Source organism: Vipera ursinii (assembly GCF_947247035.1).
Source record: "Vipera ursinii genome assembly, chromosome: 16".
NCBI lineage: Eukaryota > Metazoa > Chordata > Lepidosauria > Squamata > Viperidae > Vipera > Vipera ursinii.
In genome coordinates, this window is record NC_139529.1 from 5,888,180 (window position 1) to 5,912,544 (window position 24,365).

The 24,365-nt window shown below is 41.8% G+C and overlaps 1 protein-coding gene across 1 annotated transcript in view; it reads left to right on the forward strand.

The window, feature by feature from the left end:
* Nucleotides 1–12,903: 12,903 nt before the first annotated feature.
* The window catches only part of C5 (complement C5), a gene marked incomplete at its 3' end in the record, with an annotated part of 19,834 nt that continues 8,372 nt past the window's right edge, over nucleotides 12,904–24,365 (forward strand). Inside the window, exons 1-14 of the mRNA XM_083374850.1 lie at nucleotides 12,904–13,319; nucleotides 14,705–14,897; nucleotides 14,981–15,149; nucleotides 16,387–16,457; nucleotides 16,948–17,039; nucleotides 17,974–18,056; nucleotides 18,711–18,801; nucleotides 20,066–20,171; nucleotides 20,362–20,488; nucleotides 21,142–21,257; nucleotides 21,844–22,044; nucleotides 22,789–22,992; nucleotides 23,655–23,864; nucleotides 23,958–24,112. Of these exons, the coding sequence (XP_083230976.1) occupies nucleotides 13,255–13,319; nucleotides 14,705–14,897; nucleotides 14,981–15,149; nucleotides 16,387–16,457; nucleotides 16,948–17,039; nucleotides 17,974–18,056; nucleotides 18,711–18,801; nucleotides 20,066–20,171; nucleotides 20,362–20,488; nucleotides 21,142–21,257; nucleotides 21,844–22,044; nucleotides 22,789–22,992; nucleotides 23,655–23,864; nucleotides 23,958–24,112 (1,883 nt within the window). The 5' untranslated portion in view covers nucleotides 12,904–13,254. The remainder of the gene's footprint in view (nucleotides 13,320–14,704; nucleotides 14,898–14,980; nucleotides 15,150–16,386; nucleotides 16,458–16,947; nucleotides 17,040–17,973; nucleotides 18,057–18,710; nucleotides 18,802–20,065; nucleotides 20,172–20,361; nucleotides 20,489–21,141; nucleotides 21,258–21,843; nucleotides 22,045–22,788; nucleotides 22,993–23,654; nucleotides 23,865–23,957; nucleotides 24,113–24,365) is intronic.

The window sequence follows — 24,365 nt, forward strand, 5'->3', positions numbered from 1 at the left end:
TCGCTGCCCCCACAGCACCATCACTTCTCCCTCCCACCCGATTGGTGTGGCCAGGGGTCCATGCCTAAACTTCCCATTCCTGACGGGGGCCTTTCAGTCCCTGAGTTACAACTCTGTGCCACTCACACTGAATTGAGAAGGTGGCCAGTCGGCTCCCAGGCTCATTTGGTCCCTGAGCAGACACTCTGTGGGACTCACACTGGAAGACTCTCTGGGGTCGCCCGGGGGACCCTTTCAGTCCCTGAGGGAGCAGCCCGGGCGAATCACACTGGGGGAGACGACAGCCCCCGACTGGAAGCCTCTCCCGGTCCCTGAGGATCCCCAGCTGAGCCTCACACTGGAGGGGAATCCCTGTGGCGTGAGCACGGGTGAGTTGATGGAGCGCGTTTCTCGGGCGAAAGGCTGGACTGCTCCTGAGGCCATCTTGACTCACAGAGGTGACGCCAAGGCACTCCAGATGGGGGTCTTTCCATCCCTGAGTTACCACTCTGTGAAACTCGCTCTGAATGCGGAGGCTCCTTCGGTCCCTGAGCCGTCACTCTGTGAGACTCACACCGGGAGGGGAGACCCTTTCGGTCCCTGAGTGAGCAGCCAAGGCGAACCACACTGGTGGAGTCAACAGCGCTCAACTACAAGCCTCCTCCAGTGCCTGAGGATCCCCAGCTGAGTCTCAAACTGGAAGGGGATCCTTTTGGATCACTTCCCTCCCAGCTTCAGACCCTAAGAAATAATGTCAGTTGCAGCCAGATCTCTTGGAACCAAAAGTAAAACCTGGCGACGCACTTTAATACGAGGTATTGCCATCTCAATAAATGAATAACTAGTTTATTTGCCAGGGTGAGACGTTCGGTCCTCGAACTGGAAAATAAATTTGTGTGACCCCTTTTAATTCCAGATGTGGCCGTTGAAACCCTGAGTAGATTTCTTGCCTGGCTTAACTTGGGCATGAGGTTGGTTCTTAGAACCAGAAAACATCTCAATGGCCCCTTTTAATGCCGGTGGGTGATAATAGATTTTATAGTTTTCTGCCTGGTGTAAATTTAGCCACAGCAGTGGTTCTTAGAACCAGAGAAAGAAAACCTCAACAGTTCTTTTTAATGTCTGACGCGGCCACTGATTGATAAAAGATTTCTATTCGGAATAATTTTATCCTCTGTTGTTGTTTAAAAAGTGCAAGTTATGTTTTGACTGATAAATGTTAGTCATGACACACATTATGTGGCGGTCACCTCAAGAATTTTGATTTCTTTTGTCACACACATTTATCTTTTTGTTCCTGAAATATCTCTAAATGGGATTGAGGCTTGGTAACATTCGGTTTGCCATGTATTTTTTGTAATACAACTGAGTTTTACTCCTGACTGACTGCTGTTAACTAGTTGTGATGCTTATGGTAGACAAAATATTTTGTCTTTTGCCTGTTTTTAATGTATCCTTTCTTATCACCATCTCTTCACCAAGAGATATCTGCTGTGATATTCATGTATTTGAACACGTTGTATTTCCTTTCTTCTAAGAGAAATCTTTCGATGTCAACTGTGGTTACTTTTACGCCTCACCTTTTTTATCAAAAAATGTCATTTTAAATTAGCAAACCGCTTAACCCCTCATGGTATTTTATGGCTGCGTTTGCAATTTTTATGATTATGTGACTTTTTATCATCCTTAAAATATGCGATGATGCTTTTATGTATTGTATCTTTAGAACTGTATTATGATTTGAATGGTACAAAGTGCTGCAGCTGAGTTATGCTTGGAAGATGTGACGCTTATTGTGTTAAAAAACAATAAATTATTTGAAACTACTTCCAAGACTTCCTTGACTATATTTGTGATCCTGAGTCAGAAGCTTGGACCTGCTGGGCACCCTGCGCTCCTGCTCTTTGCCGAAGCCGCCGAGGACCGTCTGTTCCGAGGATTCAGGGTTTGGTGGTATATTCAGAAATGTCCTATCAAAATAAACCTCCAATGAAATTCTTTTTCCACTTTTCATTTTCATAAAATGTTTCAATCTCTATCATCTATCTATCTATCTATCTATCTATCTATCTATCTATCTATCTATCTATCTCTATCTTTCTATCTCTGTCTATATCTGTCTGTCTGTCTATCTATCTACTTTATCTATCTATCTCTGTCTCTATCTTTCTATCTCTGTCTATATCTATCTATCTATCTATCTATCTATCTATCTATCTATCTATCATCCATCTATCTCCTGTATCTATCTCCTATTCATCTATCTATCTGTGTATCCATCCATCCATCCATCCACCTACCTACCTACCTCCAATCTGTCTGTACTATCCATCTCTCCTTCCATCCATCTCCTATCTATCCATCTATCTGCCTATCTCCTATCTGTCTATCCGTCTATCTCCTGTCTATCTGTCTGTCTATCCATCTATTATCTACTATCCATCTCTCCTATCTATCCATCTATTCGTCTATCTTTCTCCTATCTGTCTATCCATCCATCTATCCCAGGGGTCTTCAAACTTGGTCCTTTTATGACTTGTGGACTTCAACTCCCAGAATTCCTCAGCCAGCATGCTTGGCTGAGGAATTCTGGGAGTTGAAGTCCACAAGTCATAAAAGGGCCAAGTTTGAAGACCCCTGATCTATCCTATCTATATCTCCTATCTATCTGTCCGTCCGTCCGTCCATCTCTCCTTATCATCTATCTACCATCCATTTTCTATCCATCCAATCATCCATCCATCTCCTATCTATTCATCCATCCGTCTATTTCCTGTCCGTTTATCTATCCCGTCCGTCTATCGGCTTCATGAAAAAGGGAGGAAAAAGAAGTGCCGTGCACCACCTTTCCTTTGCCACGAGATGGCAGCATTGCTCCACGGTTGGGAAAGGAAGGCGGACCACCGGTTTAAAGTAAAAGAATTAATTTCAGGGGTCTTCAAACTCGGCCGCTCCAAGACTTGTGGACTTCAACTCCCAGAATTCCTCAGCCAGGCACTGCTGGCTGAGGAATTCTGGGAGTTGAAGTCCACAAAAGTCATAAAAGGGGGCAAGTTTGAAGACCCCCTAAATTAAATAAAAGTTTAAACTGATTAAAAGAATATTACACACTTTGCAAAATAATCTTTTATTGGTTGCAACACACCAATGTCCTGATGGGATTGCACTGAATTCAGCGGGCAGATGGACTTCGTGAGACTCAAAACAGGCATGCGCAGATAGAACAGGACAAAGGGGCGTGGCCAGACCCGCGAAATGGGCGGGTGTAAAATACATAAAAAAAATAATTAAAAAATAAACGCGCTCTATCCCTGGTCGTTCTGGCTCCGCCCACTCGTTTAGGCCCACCCCTTCGGCTTGCATTCAACAGGGAATGCCTTCACTAGTTGAATTTCTGCCTGCAAGTTCACTAGCCCTCTCCACGGTCAAGGTTTTTTTTTGGGGGGGGGGCTGTCCCACGCCATACTTTAAATGAAGTCATTTTATTATTCACAAGATTAACACATAAAGCGTTCATTAATGTTGTGATCTTGCCAAGGACGCCATCAGAATTCGAACTCAGAGCCACCTAAAGCAGGGAGCCACCCTGGGGAACGGTATGATAAAATTTGGACGAATAGCAAAATTCCTTTGCTGGACCGTAGCCTTTCACACGGGATAGTAGCCAGTTCAGTCCACCGTGCAAAAACCCAAACACGTGTGAATCACTCAACAAGGGAAGGGAGGCTCGTGTGAATAAGACTTCTGACCTTTCGGGTTCGTGAAACAGGTAAGGAAAAAAAAAGCCGAAAAAGAAGTGCCCTGCACCACTTTTCTTTGGCCACGAGATGGCAGCATTGCTCCATGGTTGGGAAAGGAGGGACGGAAACACGCGTTCCCTTTTTCACAAGAGAATAAAATAATGAATAGTTTTAACCGATTAGGCGCAGCTGAGCATTGAAAAGGATATTACACACTCGTGCGAAATGAATTTATATTGCTTGCAATCCACAAATGCCTCGATGTGATTGTATTGAACTCAGTAGGAGATAAGACTCCAACCGAGCATCAAAACAAACTCAATTTTATGGGTGTTTGTTTGTTACGTGTATTCCTTTATCAAAGGTGTATTCTTGAGTGCCCCTAGGCTAGGGAAAAACAAAACACAACACCGAGTTGTAGGAATCGTAACAAGTCAGGGGAATTCTTGATCAGGGTTGATGTTGAAATGGTGTCCACAAGAGGGCAGAATTTCTTGTTTTTACATAGTGAGCTTGGGGTTTTCAAACCTTGCCAGGGACGTGAGCATAATTCGAACTCAGAGCCGCATAAACAGGAGCCCCGCCCCCCTCCCAACCTTATCAAAAGAATAATAAAATGCCATTGCGGGAGCCTAGCCTTCTACACGGGTTAGTAGACAGTTCGATGCACCGTGCAAACCCAACCACGTGTGAATCATTCACAAGGCCGGGGAGGCTCGTGTGAATCCGACCTCCGGGCTCATGACAGGGGGTGCAAAAAAAAAAAATTAAGAAAAAGAAACGAAAAAGACGTCCCTTGCAACACTTTTTTTCCGCCACGAGATGGCAGCATTGCTCCATGGTTGGGAAAAGAAGGCAGGAAAACACGCGTTCCCCTTTCAATGAGTGAACGAACCTTTATTGTCAAAGTACACCCATGTATCCATTGAGATTGGCTGAGCCCTAGCCTTCCCCATGGGTTAGTAGCCAGTTCGACGCACCATGCAATCCCCCCCGAACACGTGTGAATCGGTCACAAAGCGAGGAGGCTCGTGTGAATCCCTCTGGCCTTTCGGGTTCACGCAAAAGCTTAAGAAAAAGAAACGAAAAATAGAGGCAAGTGCACCACTTTCCTTTGGCCACGAGATGGCGGCATTGCTCCATGGTGGGGAAAGGAAGGCCGGAAAACACGCGAAGCCTTTCAAAAGAGAATAAAATAAAAGTTTAAATTCATTAGGCATTTAAAAGAATATCACCCACTTGTGCAAAATGATCTATTTGTTGCAACCCACAAATGCCTCGATGCGATTGCATTGAATTGAGCGGGAGATTCCTTTGAGAATCAAAACAGGCATGCGCAGAAATGGGCGGGTGTGTAACACATTAAAAAAAATGATTTTTTTTTTAAAAAAAAGTCGAGGAGCTCCATCGGCTGTCTTTCTGGCTCCGCCCACTCGCTTAGGCCCTCCCCTTCGGCTTGCATTCAACAGGGAATGCCTTCACTAGTTGAATTTCTGCCTGCAAGTTCACTAGCTTACTCCGTGGTCAATGTGTGTTTTTTTTTGGGCGGGGGGTTTGCTGTCCCAGGGCATGCTTTTATTATTCATAAGGTTAACACATAAAGCGTTTATTTTATCAGCTGAACTTGCCAAGGAGGTGAACAGGATTCGAACTCAGAGCCAGATAAAGCAGAGGCCCCCCTTGGAGGACGATATGATAAAATTTGGATTAATAAGAATAAAAAAATTCCTTTGCTGGACCCTAGCCTTCCCCATGGGTTAGTAGCCAGTTGGATGCAACGTGCAAACCGCCAAACACGTGTGAATCAGTGACAAAGCGAGGAGGCACGTGTGAATCCGACCTCCGGGCTTTCGGGGGCAAAAAAAAAAACACGAAAAAAGAAACGAAAAATAGAGGCAAGTGCAGCACTTTTCTTTGGCCACGAGATGGCAGCATTGCTCCATGCTTGGGAAAGGAAGGCCGAAAACACGCGTTTCCCTTTCAAAAGAGAATAAAATAAAAGTTTTCACTGATTGAAAGAATATTACGCACTTGTGCACAATGATCTTTATTTGTTGCAACACACAAGTGCCCGGATGTGATTGCATTGAATTCAGCGGGAGATAGCCAAGCTCAATGTATACACGGTTCTCCTTTGACAATAAAGGTTCGTCCATTCAGCTTCCATTGAGAATCAAAACAGGCATGCGCAGAGAGGACAGGACAAAGGGGAGGAGCCAGACCCCGGAAGTGAGCGGGTGTAACACACAGACCCCAAAATATTTTTTTCAAAATGTCGTTCTGGCTCCGCCCACTCGCTTAGACCCTCCCCTTCGCCTTCCATTCAACAGGGAATTCCTTCACTAGTTGAATTTCTGCCTGCAAAGTTCAGTAGCCCGCTCCATGGTCGAGGTTTGGGGGGGAGTTTCAGGAGGGTACATTAAAAAAAATCATTTTATTATTCATAAGTTTAACACAGACAACGTTTATTTCATGAGCTGATCTCGTCAAGGACGTGAGCAGGATTCGAACTCAGACCCACGTAAAGCAGGCGCCCTGGTGAGAAGAATTAACATAATATCTATTAATAAAAGAAGAATAAAATTCCTTTGCCTGGAGCCTAGCCTTCCGCGTGGGTTAGTAGCCAGTTCAATGCAAAAACCCCAGACACGTGTGAATCGGTCACAAAGCAAGGAGGCTCGTGGGAATCCCTCTTTCGAGTTCATGAAAAAGCTAAGAAAAAGAAACGAAAAATAGAGGCAAGTGCACCACTTTTCCTTGGCCACGAGATGGCAGCATTGCTCCATGGTTGGGAAAGGAAGGCCGAAAACACGCGTTCCCCTTTCAATGAATGAACGAACCTTTATTTTCAAAGTACAACCATGTATATACATTGAGATTGGCTGAGCCCTAGCTTTCCCCATGGGTTAGTAGCCAGTTCGATGCACCATGCAACCCCCCCCAAACACGTGTGAATCGGTCACAAAGCGAGGAGTCTCGTGTGAATCCCTCTGGCCTTTCGGGTTCATGAAAAAGTTAAGAAAAAGAAACGAAAAATAAGAGGCAAGTGCACTACTTTTCCTTGGCCACGAGATGGCAGCATTGCTCCATGGTGGGGAAAGGAAGGCCGAAAACACGCGTTCCCCTTTCAAAAAAATAATAATAATAAAATAAATAAAAGTTTAAAGTCATTAGGCCCAAGCGAGGCATTTAAAAGAATATCACACACTTGTGCAAAATGGGCGGGTGTCAAATACAAAAAAAAAAAAATCCTCGAGCTCTATCCCTGGTCATTCTGACTCCGCCCACTCGCTTAGGCCCTCCCCTTCGGCTTGCATTCAACAGGGAATCCCTTCACTAGTTGAATTTCTGCCTGCAAAGTTCACTAGCCCACTCCATGGTCAAGGTTTGGGGGGTGGAGGGTGCTGTCCCAGGACATTCTTTAAAAAGTCATTTTATAATTGATAAGGTTAACACATAAAGCGTTTATTAATGAGCTGGTCTTGCCAAGGACGTGAGCAGGATTCGAACTCAGAGCCACATAAAACAGGCGCCCTGGGGACAAAAAATAACATAATATCTATTAATAAAAGAATAATAAAATTCCTTTGCCTGGACCCTAGCCTTCCCCGTGGGTTAGTAGCCAGTTGGATGCCCCGTGCAAACCGCCAAACACGTGTGAATCAGTGACAAAGCGGGGAGGCTCCTGTGAATCCGACCTCCGGGCTTTCGGGAGCAAAAAGAAACGAAAAATAGAGGTAAGTGCACCACTTTTCCTTGGCCACGAGATGGCAGCATTGCTCCATGGTGGGGAAAGGAAGGCCGAAAACACGCGTTCCCCTTTCAAAAGAGAATAAATTAGAAAAGTTTAAAGTCATTAGGCCCAAGCTAGTAATTTAAATAAATATCACACACTTGTGCAAAATGATCTTCTATTGCAGGGCTCTTTTTGAACAAGCCGGCCTGGCCTGATGGGATGGGGTTGGGTTTTATAAATCGGTCTTAACTTTTAATGTGTATTAATTTATTACGGGCATTGCTGTTTAATTATTTTTTAAATTTTGTATCCTGTTTTTTATTATGTATTGCCCTGTTCACCGCCCTGAGTCCTTCGGGAGAAGGGCGGTATACAAATTAAATTATTAAATTAAATTAAATTATTAAATTAAATTAAATTCAAACGTGGCCTTTTTGTGACTTGTGGACTATAACTCCCAGAATGCCTCAGCCAGCAGCCTGCCTGGCTGAGGAATTCTGGGAGTTGAAGTCCACAAGTTCACAAAAGGGCCACGTTTGGAAGAGCCCTGTCAACAACACAACTCCATTTATTGAACTGCAGGGCAGGCTTGGCCAAAAACAGCCTAATTGAGGACGTTCCCCCTAAATTAACCATAAAACAACATCTAAAATGTCTGGAGGGTTTGAGAATGTCTGACGTTTTTTTCCTTCTAAACTGCGGGCACAAACGCAGTGAGTAATTGCTTGGGGAGATGCGAAGGGCACGTCGCAAGAAAATACACTTAGGAAAGAGGTTAATGGGCTCCTTGCCTGGAGAAAACTTTAAAATCTGTCTGTAAACTAGCCTAACGCGCAAGATTGTATGGGTTAATGATTTCTTGAGCAAGCAATCTTTTCCTGTAAAGGTCACAACAGTTGCTTCAATTTCTCAAACTCTTGCTTTCTGTTTGAATGTACAGGAGGGTATTGCTCTTGATAGGCAAATAAAGCAGCATTATCTGCGGAGATTCATTTCCACAGGTGCAGGCTAAAAATAGGGTAAACCTCTCATTTGGGGATGTGGATTATAACACCTCATCCCTTGGCTAAATGGACGTATCTATCAGGTTAGAAAGGGACGCGGTGGCTCAGTGGGTTAGGACGCTGAGCTTGTCGATCAGATGGTCGGCAGTTTGGCGGGTCGAATCCCGAGTGCCGCGTAGCAGAGCGCCTGTTACTCGTCCCAGCTTCTGCCAACCTAGCAGTTCGAAAGCACGTAAAAATGCAAGTAGAAAAATAGGGACCACTCCGGTGGGAAGGTAACAGTGTTCTGTGCGCCTTTGGCGTCTAGTCATGCCGGCCACATGACCACGGAGACGTCCTCTGACAAGCACTGGCTCTTCGGCTTTGAAACGGAGATGAGCAACGGCCCCTAGAGTCGGAAACGACTAGCACGCATGTGCGGGGGAACCTTTACCTTTACCTTATCAGGTTAAAATAGACTAGAGCTGGAAGGGACCCTGGAGGTCTTCTAGTCCAGCCCCCTGCTCAAGCAGGAGAACCAACCTGTTGCTTGGTTCTCAATATTGTCACAATCCAATTCTTTTTGTTTGTTTTCCGTATTTATATGCCCAAGTCAAACAATGTAACTCTAGATGTTTTAGAGTCTAAAACAAACACTCATCAAAAGGGGAGGAAAAAAGAAAGAAAAACAGGCTAAGGACTGCAACAATGACAATCGTTTTATTACATTTGGAAACATTACAAACCATTTAAAGAAAAAAAAATATCTTAGCCATTTGCACCATGCTGTGTAATTTTTTTTTTAAACCAGCACTGTAATTCTGTTGTGGTTATATGGGAAAAGTATGAAGTATTCAGAAAACGAATTTAAACTGTTACCTAAGAAAAAGCTAGAGAGTGACAAGGGAGGGGGTTAAAAAAAATATCCTCCCCTATGCAGAGTAAAAAAGAAAAAAAATTAAATTAGTGGAAGAATAAGCAATTAAATCTAAGATTTGTAAAAGCTAAAGTGTGTGCACACATGCATATACACAATGCACACATCTATGGAGATATGCACACCCACACATTATTAGATTATTAACGCTTATTAACGTTTCTCATTTTTCCTAGTTTTATGATTCAACTTTGGAAAATGAATAGAATTACATTGTCCCATCTTACTTTCCTTCTCGTGCCGACAATTCAAAAGCTGCAAATTTTCTTAAGTCAGCATTTGTAATCACATGCAATTACACTTCTATAAACACATCATTATTATTTTTTTTGCAAGTCCAATTTTATTTTATTTTTTAATCTTTATTTATTAGGCTTCTGTGTTGCCCATCTCGTCTAGAGGTGACTAGTTTTGTACGCGTATGTATCCAAAGTTCTTCATGGATTGGAAAGTTTCCAGATTTGGGACCTATAATAAAACATTAACCCTCATTAATCTGATACGGTCATTTTCTCAGGTATAGATGTGAGCTTCTTTACTTCGTGGCTCTTTGCCTTGACAACATGATTTTGTGTACAGCTACAAACAGTGCTTTTTTTTGTAAAAGAAAAAGGTGCCGGAACTCACACATGTCATACAACCCGCCATGCCTACCCTACAAGGTTCCATCCAAAAAAGGTGCCGGAACTCCGTTCTGAGCCTTCAAGGAGAAAAAAAGCCCTGGCTACAAAAATAAACCAGTTGTTTGCTTGGTATCACAGTGACAATAGGGTGACCGCAGTAGACCTTTCTAGGATAGAAATTCATGTGTTACATGAATACTGCCCCATTTTATGAGCTTTATTGACACAGCTGTTAAGTGAATCACTGCAGTTTTAAGTTAGAGACAGTTAATAGAATAGAATATGGAATGTAGAATAGAATAGAATAGAAATATGGAATAGAATAGAATAGAATAGAATAGAATAGAATAGAATAGAATAGAATAGAATAGAATAGAATATGAAATGGAATGGAATGGAATAGAATAGAATTAATGGGAATAGAATAGAATACAATAGAATAGAAGTTTGAAGAGATAATAGAATAGAATAGAATAGAATAGAATAGAATAGAATAGAATAGAATAGAATAGAATAGAATATGAAATGGAATGGAATGGAATGGAATAGAATAGAATTAATGGGAATGGGAATGGGAATAGAATAGAATAGAATAGAATAAGGAATAGAATAGAATAGAATAGAATAGAATAGAGTAGAGTAGAGTAGAGTAGAGTAGAGTAGAATAGAATAAGGAATAGAATAGAATAGAATAGAATAGAATAGAATAGAATAGAATAGAATAGAATAGAATAGAATAGAGATGGAAGGGACCGTGGAGGTCTTCTAGTCCAGCCCCCTGCTCAGGCAGAACTTATACCATTTCAGACAAGTGACTATCTAGTCTCTTCTTAAAAATTAGATAGGCTTGCTGTTATAGTAATGGCTCATATATATGATTATATAAAAAGTTGAAATTTTATTCAACCTTATTGCCTTTTTCTACTGCATCAAAAGGAGTCGGAACTCAATGCTTTTTTTCCCCCTTTCCCTCTACATTTTTTCTCTTCCCCCTTTCCTCCCCTATGTTGCCATTATTTTCATTTTTCTTTGTCTTCTTGTATTATGCACGTCAATAAAATATTTTTTTAAAGAAACACACCCTGAATTGGAGATTCTCAGTCATCCAGATCACGGTTGTCCCAAAGGTGCTTGTTTTTTTTTGTTTTTTTTTGCTAAAAGGCAATTGAACTTCCTTGGGGTTTCTTTTCTTTTTTTTCCCTTTGAAAACGTTTCGCTTCTGATCCGAGAAGCTTCTCCAGTTCACTTCAGTTCTTCAGAACTGAAGAAGCTTCTTGGATCAGAAGCGAAACGTTTTCAAAGGAAAGAAAAAAAAAAGAAATCGAGAAAGTCTTATTCATTGCCTTTTGGAAAAGAAAAAAAACACACACCATCCTTTGGGACAATGAGTTGTCCAACAACATCTAACAAGGTTGCAGAGATGAGGCTTAAACTGAATCTTTCCCCGTGGGGAGGTTAGAGCATGCTTCTGAAATGGGTTATTTTACTGTAAAGAGAATTATTTCCTGGGAAATCGTAAAAGATAGCGTGACTTTGGCCCTTTGCGACCGGGTGACTGGGGACTTGCTTTAATTGAATCAACAGAGGAAGCATTAATGTAATTAATGGGACAAAGGCTAGCACTGCAACTGCGACCTAGCCCTTGTTATTTTTTTTATTTCTAGTAGCTATTCAAGTCCGTGGCTCTGGCCTTTAAAAAAACAAAAAAAGGCAATGCAAACAGCCAAAGCTTCCCAAGGCAGGGTATTGAGTTACTGCCAGCCTCAAAATGTATATTGAACAAAGATTTGTTATATCGGAACAATTTGCTTAAACGGGTTATATTACATAGCTTAACTGTATTTATCCTTTGTCGTTGCTTTGCTTGGTGTTTTGTTGGCTTACTCTTAACAAATAAATGGAGATGATGGCTCTCGGTTTACACTGGTTCATGTGCCAATGTAAACGCAAACAGGATAAAAGAATGCATGGTTTTAAAAAAACAAAAACCCCGTCATTCAAAGGAGAAAAATAATCTCTGCACTTTCCTATCCGAAAGAGGCTTTTCCAAAAGGCAACCGGAGTATCTTGGGCTGTGTCCTTTCCCCCCCCCCCCTTTGAACACATTTCGCTTCCTATCCCAGAAGCTTCTTCAGTTCTTGAGTTACTTCGGGCTTTGCAGCAATGGAATTGGGAAAAGCTATTGATTGTGGATTTTAGCTCTGAATTGTCAGCCTAGTGAGAGAACGCTGATAAGCCATACATAGATCAACCATTAAAAAGCCTTGGTGGCGCAGTGGGCTAATGCCTCCTTAAGTAACACCAGCTGCCTGCAATTAGTGCAGGTTCGAGTCCCACCAGGCTCAAGGTTGACTCAGCCTTCCATCCTTCCGAGGTAGGTAAAATGAGGACCCAGATTGTTGGGGGCAATTAAGCTGACTTTGTAATAATGCCGCTTGGGGGTGTGTGTGAAAGCCCTAAGAAGCAGGCATATACATAGAATGAAGGCTACTGCTAAGCTTGTAAGCCGCCCTGAGTCTTCGGAGAAGGGCGGGATATAAATGGAATTAAAATTAAAAAAAAGATAGACCAGTTGCTTTTTGGAAAAAGCATCCTTGGGACAAGCATGACACGGATGATTGAGACGTGTTTTTTTTTTAATGCTTTAGTATCTGACAAACAAAAGCACATTTTTTTTTTATTTTATCGCTGCCGATCTTTCCAATCAGGAAGACTTTGCCTGATTTTATTTTATTTTTATTTATTTTAATTCCATTTATATCCCGCCCTTCTCCGAAGACTCAGGGCAGCTTACAAGCTTAGCAGTAGCCTTCATTCTACGTATATGCCTGCTTATTAGGGCTTTCACACACACCCCCAAGCGGCATTATTACAAAGTCAGCTTATTGCCCCCAACAATCTGATTACCTAAGTCTTTTGAGGTTGAGTTACAAATTCAAGCGCTGACTTGCCTTAGCAGTAGAACTATCTATTTTAAATTTGTGTTGTGGTTGTTTTTTTTTTTTTAAAAAATTTAGACACCGCCCATCTCAGTATGATTCTGCAGTTTTACAACTCAGTAACCAATAATGTAATCAGTTTCTTTTCATTTCCCTGAATAGAAAAGGGGATTTTTTTTCTTCCCCCCTATAAGGAACTAAATATCCTCTTTGGTGATTTGATGAATGATTAACTTCTAGATCAATTTGCTCACCAATTTCATCCAGGGGAATTAGACAAGGACATTCAGAGTTTGGGTCGCCAAACTTATGCAGACATGATTTCTCTAGGCATTTTCTTATTTTTGATGCTGTACGGATCAGGTTTGGCTCAGGACCAAACGTAAGTAGTTACTGGTTTGCTGCAAAGGCATGTCGGAATTAAACCAAGGTTAATTGTTCAGAACGGGTTAAGAGAACAGGACTTAACCTGAGAATTAACTTGCATAATTAGGGTGGATTCGATGCCAACGTGATAAAAATCTAACTTCCATCCATTGTGCTATTACGCAAATACGGAGCTGAGTTACAGCCTCTAGTTTCTGGATTTTGAAACTTCTTGCAATTGTTTCTTAGTTCAACAAGAAGCTGAGAAAAGCTTCATTTTTCCCGTGTGTCTATTTTGTGAGGCTAACAAATGGCGAAGATTCCTCCCTAAGTTAGCCCACCACAAACTAATATTTTAAAGAGAGAGCTTGTTCTATTTTAGAAGCTGTTTGGAAATGCAAGGCTGAAATTGTGAGTATCGTATTGCATCGTACAGTACAGTACAGAGCTGGAAGGGGACCCTGGAGGTCTTCTAGTCCAACCCCCTGCTCAGGCTGGAAACCCTAGACCATTTCGGACAAATGGTTGCCCAATCTCTTCTTAAAAACTTCCAGTGTTGGAGCATTCACAAATTCTGGAGGCAAGTGGTTCCCCTACACTTTAGTATAAAATGATGCCGTTGAATGGTTTCGAGGCTATCCCCATAGATTCCTGTATAAGCATGATCCAGTTATACTTGCTGGATGAACTTATAATTAATCTGAAAGTCCCGCGCAAAGCTTAGCGACTGAGTGGATTGTGATTTCCGGCAAGTTTGAATGCTCGGATCAGTTTCTTTGAAAGAAAACTAGGTGCTGGGTAATAAAACCTACTTTTATTAGGAATGGTAGCAGAACTAAGAATAAGGGGGAATAAGCCTTGGTGGAGCAGTGGGCTAATGCCTCCTTAAGTAACACCAGCTGCCTGCAATTAGTGCAGGTTCAAGTCCCACCAGGCTCAAGGTTGACTCAGCCTTCCATCCTTCCGAGGTAGGTAAAATGAGGACCCAGATTGTTGGGGTCAGTTAAGCTGACTTTGTAATAATGCCGCTGGGGTGTGTGTGTGAAAGCCCTAATAAGCAGGCATATACATAGAATGAAGGCTACTGCTAAGCTTGTAAGCCGCCCTGAGTCTTCGGAGAAGGGTGGGATATAAATGGAATAAAAATAAAAATAAAAAAATAAATATCCTGACACTGAGAATGGCTGACCAGCGCAACAGAGGGCTTCTCTCCAAAAATTGGAGAGACTGGACAACTACTGTATCTGTCCAAAATGGGTATAGGACCTCCTGCTTCAGCTGGTGGGGGGGGGGTTAGACTAGAAGACCTCCAAGGTCCCTTCCAACTCTTGTTATTCTGATAGTCCTTCAAGCTTCTGCAAGACCTTAGTGGACAGCAACGGCAATGTCTTTCTATTGCAGCTACGTCATTTCAGCCCCTAAACTGATCCGTGTTGGAGCCTCTGAGCAAGTGGTCATCCAAGCCTATGGATACACCCAAGAATTCTCGGTCACCATCTCGATCAAAAGTTACCCAGATAAAGGAATTACCTACGCCTTTGGTACCGTCCAGCTGACTCCAGCCAATCATTTCCAGGGCTCTGCAACTTTAACAGTACGTCGGAAAGCGTGACATGCTTGAGTTGGTTTTTATGTTTATATGCTTGTATTTAAAAGCTTTTCCACCCCCAAATCTAGGTGCAGCCGAAGGATTTAAGGACCGAGGATCCCCAGAAACGGGTGGAATCCATATATCTTGAAGCAGCTTCGCCCCACTTTACAAGACAGAAGAAGATGCCGCTAACCTACGACAACGGATTTTTATTCATTCAGACTGACAAGCCTATTTACACTCCCGATCAATCAGGTGACCTGTTTTTCTTTCGTCTTTGCTTGATCCCAGTTCTAGATTATCTTCCTTTAACAAAAACCAAACCCACAAGCCGATTAAGAAGGGATTGTCTGAAAGGGTGTAGGGTTTCCTGCCTGAGCAAGGGGTTGGACTAGAAGACCTCCAAGGTCCCTTCCAACTCTGTTATTCTATTCTATTCTATTCTATTCTATTCTATTCTATTCTATTCTATTCTATTCCATTCCATTCCATTCCATTCCATTCCATTCCATTCCATTCCATTCTATTCTATTCTATTCTATTCTGTTCTATCCCTTCAAACTTCTATTCTATTCTATTCTATTCTATTCTATTCTATTCTATTCTATTCTATTCTATTCTATTCTATTCTGTTCTATCCCTTCAAACTTCTGTTCTATTCTATTCTATTCTATTCTATTCTATTCTATTCTATTCTATTCTATTCTATTCTATGCTATTTTCTATTCATTATTTTTATTCTATTCTATTCTATTCTATTCTATTCTATTATTTTCTATTCATTATTTTTATTCTATTCTATTCTATTCTATTCTATTCTATTTTCTATTCATTATTTTTATTCTATTCTATTCTATTCTATTTTCTATTCATTATTTTGTTCTATTCTATTCTATTCTATTTTCTATTCATTATTTTTATTCTATTCTATTCTATTCTATTCTATTCTATTCTATTCTATTCTATTCTATTGCCAAGAATGTTTATAATCCCTTTGACAGATTAAAAAACGTAATCTCAAAAGACGGTGGCAGAGATTCGATTCACCCCTTCTCTTTTACAAGCAGGTGGAATTTCGTAACATATTTTTCCAGTTTCTGCTTTCATTTGGGGTCATGCCAGAAACCTCTAGGATTAGGCACGATCCCATATAAAACCCAAGAGCAAAACCTGGCCACTCCATATGAGCAACAGTCACCCTGTGAACCCAGATTGCTGACTTCTTATTAGAAGGTGGAGGCATTAGAAGGCGCCCCCCCCCCAAATATGGAATTAGAGAAAGTCTTGGTGGCCAGACCAATCCAACAAACCAGGCTTCGGTTTATGACCACAGCTGAGCTCAAAAATTCTCTCGTTAAGTGAGGCATTCATAGACTGCCGTAGTGGGTTGAGGACGACAAGCGTTCCCTGACTGGGAGAACCAAAATTGCACAGCCGGTGGTTTTGTTGCAGCAAAATTAAATTTAAATGCCATTTTGAATTCTCCTTACAGTGAAAGTCCGTGTCTATTCGCTGAATGAAGAACTGAGGCCGGCTCGGCGTGCAGCTGTCTTAACTTTTGAGGTTAGTCCACCCTTACTAAATCTCAGTGTGTCTTTATTTACATTTGAAGCCTGAGCCGAACAGAACAATACAGGGTCCAAAAAAAAAAATATCTGCCTAATATCTATGGAGATTCTCAGATATCCAAGTTCATGGCTGTCCCAAAAGTGCTTTTTCAAAAGGCAACTGGGTTTTTTTCACTGGAATTTCCTTCTTCGGTTCTGGAAAGTCCAGTTAACTTTTGAAAAAGCATTTTGGGGATAAAAATCTCCTTCTTACCAGTTCCTCCTGTTCAGATCATGGACCATTATTTATAGATGAAAGGGACTCTGAGACTAAGGCTAGAAAGGGACTGAAGATTACTAAATACAATTTGACGAAATTTAAGGATTTTGGCGCCCATGGATTTTTTTTACATCACAACGGAAATGAATAGTATGTCATCTCTCCATAACAACTCCACAAACGTCTTGTGCTGTTTTTTCAAAAGGCTCTTTTTTCTCCTGTAAAGGATCCAGGTGGGGTAGAAGTGGATATCGTACGTGAAGACGACGCTACAGGAATCGTCTCGTTTCCTGAATTCAAAATTCCTCCGTATCCCAAGTAAATCTATTCACATTTTAAACATCGCGAAGTAAATATCCGTTGGCGAGCGAAATGTAGAAAGACAGCAGCGAAATGTTGCGGGAAATACATTTGTGGCGCTCTCTGAGCTGGGTGGTTTTCCTGCAGACCACAACGGAGCCCAAAATTTCCGTTGTTGTAAGTCGAGAATTACCTTATTAATCAGGCTATGTCTGTTTTTGTGATGATCCACGCCTATATTAGCCTGATTTTATTAAAGCTTTCGTCTTGTAACCTTCCCTGACGACCTAGTTACATGCAAGGGCAAAATAACCAGCATCCACAGCCCTAGTCTCACGACTGACTGGGCTGTGGATGCTGGTATGTAAATTCCTGCATCCAAATTAAGAAAACGAGCAGGAGAAATTGGCATTGTTTAAAAGCTCAGTAGGTTAGGACGCTGAGCTTGTCGATCAGAAGGTCGGCAGTTTGGCGGGTCGAATCCCGAGTGCCGCGTAGCAGAGTTTGCGCCTGTTACTCGTCCCAGCTTCTGCCAACCTAGCAGTTCGAAAGCACGTAAAAATGCAAGTAGAAAAATAGGGACCGCTACGGTGGGAAGGGAACAGCGTTCCGTACGCCTTTGGTGTCTAGTCATGCCGGCCACGTGACCACGGAGACGTCCTCGGACAAGCGCTGGCTCTTCGGCTTTGAAACGGAGATGAGCACCGGCCCCTAGAGTCGGAAACGACTAGCACGCATGTGCGGGGGAACCTTTACCTTTACCTTTTAAAAGCTGGGCTACAAAGCATTTAAATGGCCACCAGATGACAGCAAACCATTAGATTTTGAATTCCGGCTCATTTTTGGAACAGATACAGGGCAAAAAAAAAAGACTATTTAAACATTTACAATTATTTCTCCATTATGGCACGTTTTGTTATTTAACGTTTCTTTTTTATTATTATTACTTTAGGTTTGGTATTTGGACCATCAAAGCCAAGTATGAGAAAGAATTCACAACCTCTGCTGTAGCAAAATTTCAAGTCAAAGAATATGGTAATGTCAAAGATTTTGCTGGGATAGTACAGGGCTACACATATTCACGCTGTTATTAGAATTATTAGATATTTTATCTCACTTTTTTATATATACAACAGGCAGAGAAAGAGGCTGTGACGAAGAAATTTGATTGTTGGGGCCAGTTTTAGGGAACCACTTGGGGTAAAATAATATGAATTTCAGCTGATGTGGATTGGAAGCAATAGAAGCTAATTTTGCTGGGATAGTACAGTGCTACACATACAGTATTCATGCCGTTATTAGAATTATTACAAATTTTATCTCACTTTTTTATATATACAACAGGCAGAGAAAGAGGCTGTGACGAAGAAATTTGATTGTTGCGGGCAGTTTTAGGGAACCACTTGGGGTAAAATAATATGAATTTCAGCTGATGTGGCTTGGAAGCAATAGAAGCTAATTTCCTCGTGCAAGATGCCAATTTTTTTAACCGTTTTATTTATTTTATTTTTTATTTTATTGGATTTATACACCGCCCTTTCCCTTTCCTTTTAAGCTAATGAGAAGCATTTTCCATCATATACATTTCTTAGGGCCCAGCCGATAAACAGATATCTTCTGTAGAAAATGTTTTTTTTATATTTGTCATCGAACTGTTAGGAAGCAACTGTCTTTTCTTTCGCATTTCAGCCATGCCAAGATTTTCTGTCGAAATTATTCCGGAAAACAGCTTTATTAGCTCCCAGCATTTTGAACGCTTCAAGATTACTATCCAAGCTCGGTAAGGCCAGATCGTCCATTTTATGAGTTTAGTTTAGCTTACTTTTCATTTTAGTTTAGTTATCTAGTTTAGGTTAGTTTATCTATGCTAGTTGAAACCCAAGAATGGTGTTTCACAGATTGAAGAATGCAAACATTCGAAAGAAGATGGAGTGGATTAGAAGATCATGAAAAATAGAATAGAATATGAAACGGAGAGAATAGAATAGAATAGAATAGAATAGAATAGAATAGAATAGAATAGAATAGAATAGAATAGAATAGAATAGAGTATGGAATATGGAGAATAGAATAGAATAGAATAGAATAGAATAGAATAGAATAGAATAGAATAGGAACAGAACAGAACAGAACAGAATAGAATAGAATAGAATATGAAATGGAGAGAATAGAATAGAATAGAATAGAATAGAATAGAATAGAATAGAATAGGTGAACAGAGTAGAGTAGAGTAGAGTAGAATAGAATAGAATAGAATATGAAATGGAGAAAATAGAATAGAATATGAAATGGAATGGAATGGAATTGGAATGGAATAGGAAATGAAATGAAATGAAATGAATAGAATAGAATAGAATAGAATAGAATAGAATAGAATAGAATAGAATAGAACAGAATAGAATAGAATAGAATAGAATAGAATATGAAATGGAGAGAATAGAATAGAATAGAATAGAATAGAATAGAATAGAATAATAACTTTATTGTCACTTTAAATGTACATTAAAACATTAAAATGAGATTTCATTGCATACAGCTCTCAAAGGATAACCACCTCCAATATACACTGCATAAACATGACAAAACACTACTACTACTACTACTACTACTAATAATAATAATAATAATAATAATAATAAAATAATAATAATACATATACCCACATAATCATACATGTAATTAAGGAACCAAGCTAGAAATTGGGAGACGGCGAGTCCTATTCCTGCCTTAGGCATGAACTCAGCTGGGTGACCGTGGGCCAGTCACCTTTTCAGAGCCCTAAGAAGGAGACAATGGCAAACGACTTCTAAAATCTTGCCAAGAAAACCGCAGGAGCTTGTCCAAGCAGTCTCCAGGAGTCAACATTAATCCAAAATGTCCCCCCCAAAAAATATTAATGCAATCCTCTGTCCACTGCCGTGGCCTTGATGCTTCCTTTCTAGCCGAGATCAATGAAGCCATCCTTGGCTCGTAGTTTCTCACCACCCAAACGGGGTTTCCTAACGGACTGAAGCTTGTGCTGCTTTTGGTCTCTTCTCCTCAAGGTATTTTTACAAAAAGAAGCTGAGCGAAGCAGAAGTTTACGTCCGCTTTGGGATCGTTCAAGGAGACACAAAGACAATGTTGCCCAGATCGTTGCGTCTCGTTCACGTAAGCCTGGAGTGAGAACAAACCCCTCCGGCCTCTTCCCGGTTCTAGATTCAGGGTTCTAGGTTTGTCTTGGTGCAGGGGGGCTGACGCCCAGAGGTCCGCTCTGAAGGTCAGAGTCGTAAGGCAACGTTTGGAAGCGAACATTTAGAGCCTCTAGAGTCACATTGCTTGCCTTGTTCCTAACCTTCAGATGGAGGATGGCGTCGCAGCGCTTTATCTGAACAGCAAAGTAGCCATCCGTGAAATGGGGCTCAGCGACCTTTCAGAGGTGGATGGGGCCGCCCTCTATGTCGCAGCCTCGGTGCTGGAAACTAGAGGTAATTCCATCTCTGTCTGTCTGTTTCTCTCTCTCTTTCTTTTCCTTCCTTCCTTCCTTCCTTCCTTCTTTCTTTCTTTCTTTCTTTCTTTCTTTCTTTCTTTCTTTCTTTCTTTCTTTCTTTCTTTCTCTACTCCCTATTCCATATATGCATACATCCACCATCTTTCTCTCTCTCTCTCTCAATCGTCTGTCTGTCTCTGTCTGTCTGTCTGTCTATCTGTCTATCTATCTATCTATCTATCTATCTATCTATCTATCTATCTATCTATCTCTGACTCTGTCTGTCTGTCTGTCTGTCTATCTATCTATCTATCTATCTATCTATCTATCTATCTATCTATCTATCATCTATCTGTCTATCTATCTCTGTCTGACTGTCTGTCTATCTATCTATATCTATCTATCTATCTATCTATCTATCTATCTATCTATCTATCTATCTATCTATCTCTGACTCTGTCTATCTATCTATCTATCTATCTATCTATCTATCTATCTATCTATCTATCTATCTATCTATCTATCTCTGTGTCTGTCTGTCTGTCTATCTATCTATCTATCTATCTATCTATCTATCTATCTATCTATCTATCTGTTATATCTATCTATCATCTCTCTCTGTCTGTCTATCATCTATCTATCTTTTGACAGATGGCCATAGCGAGGACGCTGAGCTAACCACAGTGAAATATGCCTTGTCTCCTTACAAGTTGGATCTGATTGCCACGCCTCTTTTTATGAAACCCGGGCTTCCTTATTTTATTAAGGTTAGTGAAACCTGGTGTGGAAGAAGCTTCTTGGATGAGAATTGAAACGCCCTCAAAGAAAAACAACTCCAGTTGCCTCTTGAAAAAAGCACCTTCGGGACAACCATGATCTGGAGCAGGGGGGTTTTCCAACTTGGCCCTTTGATGACTTGTGGAATTCAACTCCCAGAATTCCTCAGCCAGGCACGCTGGGAGTTGAAGTCCACAAGTCATCGAAGGGCCAAGTTGGAAGACCCCTGATCTGGAGGGCTGAGATCCTCCATAGATATTCCTGCTCTCTCTGCTTTTTCACCCTTGGTGATTCTCTCTTTGGGGAAAGGAAATGTCTCTGAAACCACAACCCAATGAGACACTTGTTGTCTATATTTGGGATATAAAAATATTCAGTGAAATAAGTGAAGATCATCCATTTGGCAATTGACCCAACCTGACCTAACAACTTTAGCTATACACTTGTGAGTCTTTCTTACCGCCCACACCTTTGTACCTTGGTGGAGGTAAGATAGCTGGGCTTAATAAGGAAATGCTTTCTGTTATTATTTGTGCTTTAAGATGAGATGATAATCGACAGTTTTTGTGTAAACAGGTACAGGTGAGGGATATGTTGGAGGTATCAGTTGGCAATGTTCCCGTGGTCCTCACGGCTACCGCCTTGAACGACCAAATGAAAGAGACCAAATTAATTCAAGAAGGCTCCGAGTTCGGGTCTGGCATAACCAGTTCAAGAGATGGAACCACGATCTTTACAGTTACTATTCCTTCCGATGCCAAAGTGCTGGAGTTCAAAGTGAGTGACATATTACCTTTTTCTGATCTGAAGTGGTCAAACCCAAATGCGTTCGGAAGTTTTAAAGCAGAGACTGGACGGCCCTGGGTCTGGAACGGTATAGGGCAGTAGTGGTGAACCTATGGCACTCGGAGCCCTCTCTGTGGGCACGCGCGCCTTGCTCTTTGGCTACGTTTTCGCAGGAAAAACCCATTTCTCAAGGCCCTTCCTAGCCAAAACAAGCCTCTGGAGCGAGCGTCTGTTTTTCAGCTTTGAATTGTATCAAATCTGACACCAGAAACAGACTAACAGATGACCTGAGTGAGTGCTGCATGTGTTGCCCTCAAACTTACAAAGTATGAGCCAAGGTTAGACAAATGATCAGCATGCATACAACAGCAAAAACCACATTAACTGTTCAAAAGCATGCCAAAGGCAAACTTTTACCCTTCAGTACAAAGTTGTTCGCATCATTGAAAGCTTTGTCGTTGTGTTTTTTCCTTTTTAAGGCAAAAGATGTTAATGTGTGAGTTGTTTTTTTCTAAACTAAAACCTCAGCATTCAGATTCAATTGCCGTGTTGGCACTTTGCGATAAAGAAGTGGGTGTGGGGTTGCAGTTCGGGCACTCGGTCTCTAAAAGGTTCGCTGTCGCTGGTATAGGGCCTCCTGCTTGAGCAAGGGGTTGGACTAGAAGACCTCCGAGGTCCCTCCCAACTCGGTTATTCTGCATTCCTGAGGTCTGTTGTCTTTCGCTTTTTGCCCAGATAACAACGGCAGATCCTTCTTTATCAGAAGAGAACCAGGCCAGCGAAACCTACGAAGCAAAATCCTATGTTTCTCTCAATGGAAACTATCTCTACATTGACTGGGCATCAGACCACAGAGTCCTACATGTCGGAGAGAGCTTGCAGGTCAAAGTGCACCCAGCAAGCCATTATATCGATAAAATACTACACTACAGCTATCTGGTACGTTTTGCAAACATATTTTTAGCTTTCCCTAAAAGGGACAAACGGGGGGGGGGGGGGGAAACACAAAAACCGAAACGCGTACCTGTTCTAGCTTATGTCCTCGACTTACAACAATTCGTTTAGTGGCTGTTTGAACTTGCAACGGGCACCGAAAAAAAATGTGACTCGTGACCGTTTTTCACCCTTACAACCACTGCAGCGTCCCCCCAGGGTCACATGATCAAAATTCAGCCCCTTGGCAACCGGCACGTATTTATGACGGCTGCCGCGGCGTCCCGGAGTCACGGGACCTTTGCAAAGTCACCGGGGAGGCGAGATTCATTTACTGGCTGTGTTCGTAACTTAACAACTGCAGAACGGCGGCAACCGTTGTAAAAATGGGGCACAGCTCACGTAAATGTCTCATTTAGCCACAGAAATTTTGGACTCCATTATGGTCCTAAGTCAAGGACTAACGGGCTAATCCCATGCCTTGCCCGCTGGTTAACCTAATCCACAATCCCACCCCACCCTGGATGTCTTCAGACAACACAACCAACAAAATAATCAACATTAATTGTCTTCTGTTCTTACAATCCCTTCCCCCCCCTTTTTAGGTTATCCGAGTTACTAATCTGGAATGTCATTATTTCCCCCCCCCCCCATTTTTTCTTCTCTAGATCTTATCCAGAGGGAAAATAATCAGTTATGGGACTCAGGAGAAGATCAAAGGCCTGTCTTATCAAGGCCTGACCCTCCACATCACTGAAGAAATGGTCCCTTCAGCCCGTCTTCTGGTCTACTACATCGTTACAGGGGAAGGAACGGCAGAATTAGTAGCCGATTCAGTCTGGCTAAATGTGCAGCAAAAATGCGGCAACAACCTTGAGGTCAGTAGAAGCCCATCTTTGGATGCATGAATTGGGCAAACTCTGGGCTCTCCTGAACAGTTTTTTTCCGTGTCCCGGTTTTCGCCCTCGCAGGTCCGCATCCTGAAAAACGGGAGAGTCTACCAACCCGGAGACAGCGTGTCGCTTTCCATGACCTCCGAGTCTCACTCTCTAGTGGCCCTCTCAGCCTTGGACAAAGCCATTTATGGAGTGACGGGATCCAAGCAGAGATCTATGGAAAAAGTTACGTCAGGTCACAAGGAAAAACCTTTGGCTTTCTTGATGCCTGTTTAGATGTCCGACTGACCTCGGTTGGGTCGGAGACGTTCCCACCACACCGTATAGTATAAAAGTCTTCTTTCCAACGTTGCTGAAATAATGGCCCATCTTTTACGACGTAGGGGAAAGCAAGAACACACAGTCCATTTTGCGATGGGGAAGCCTGGGGATCGACGACACCAGCCCAGAAGAGCTGGCCTCATTCTGTTCACTTTAGCGTCG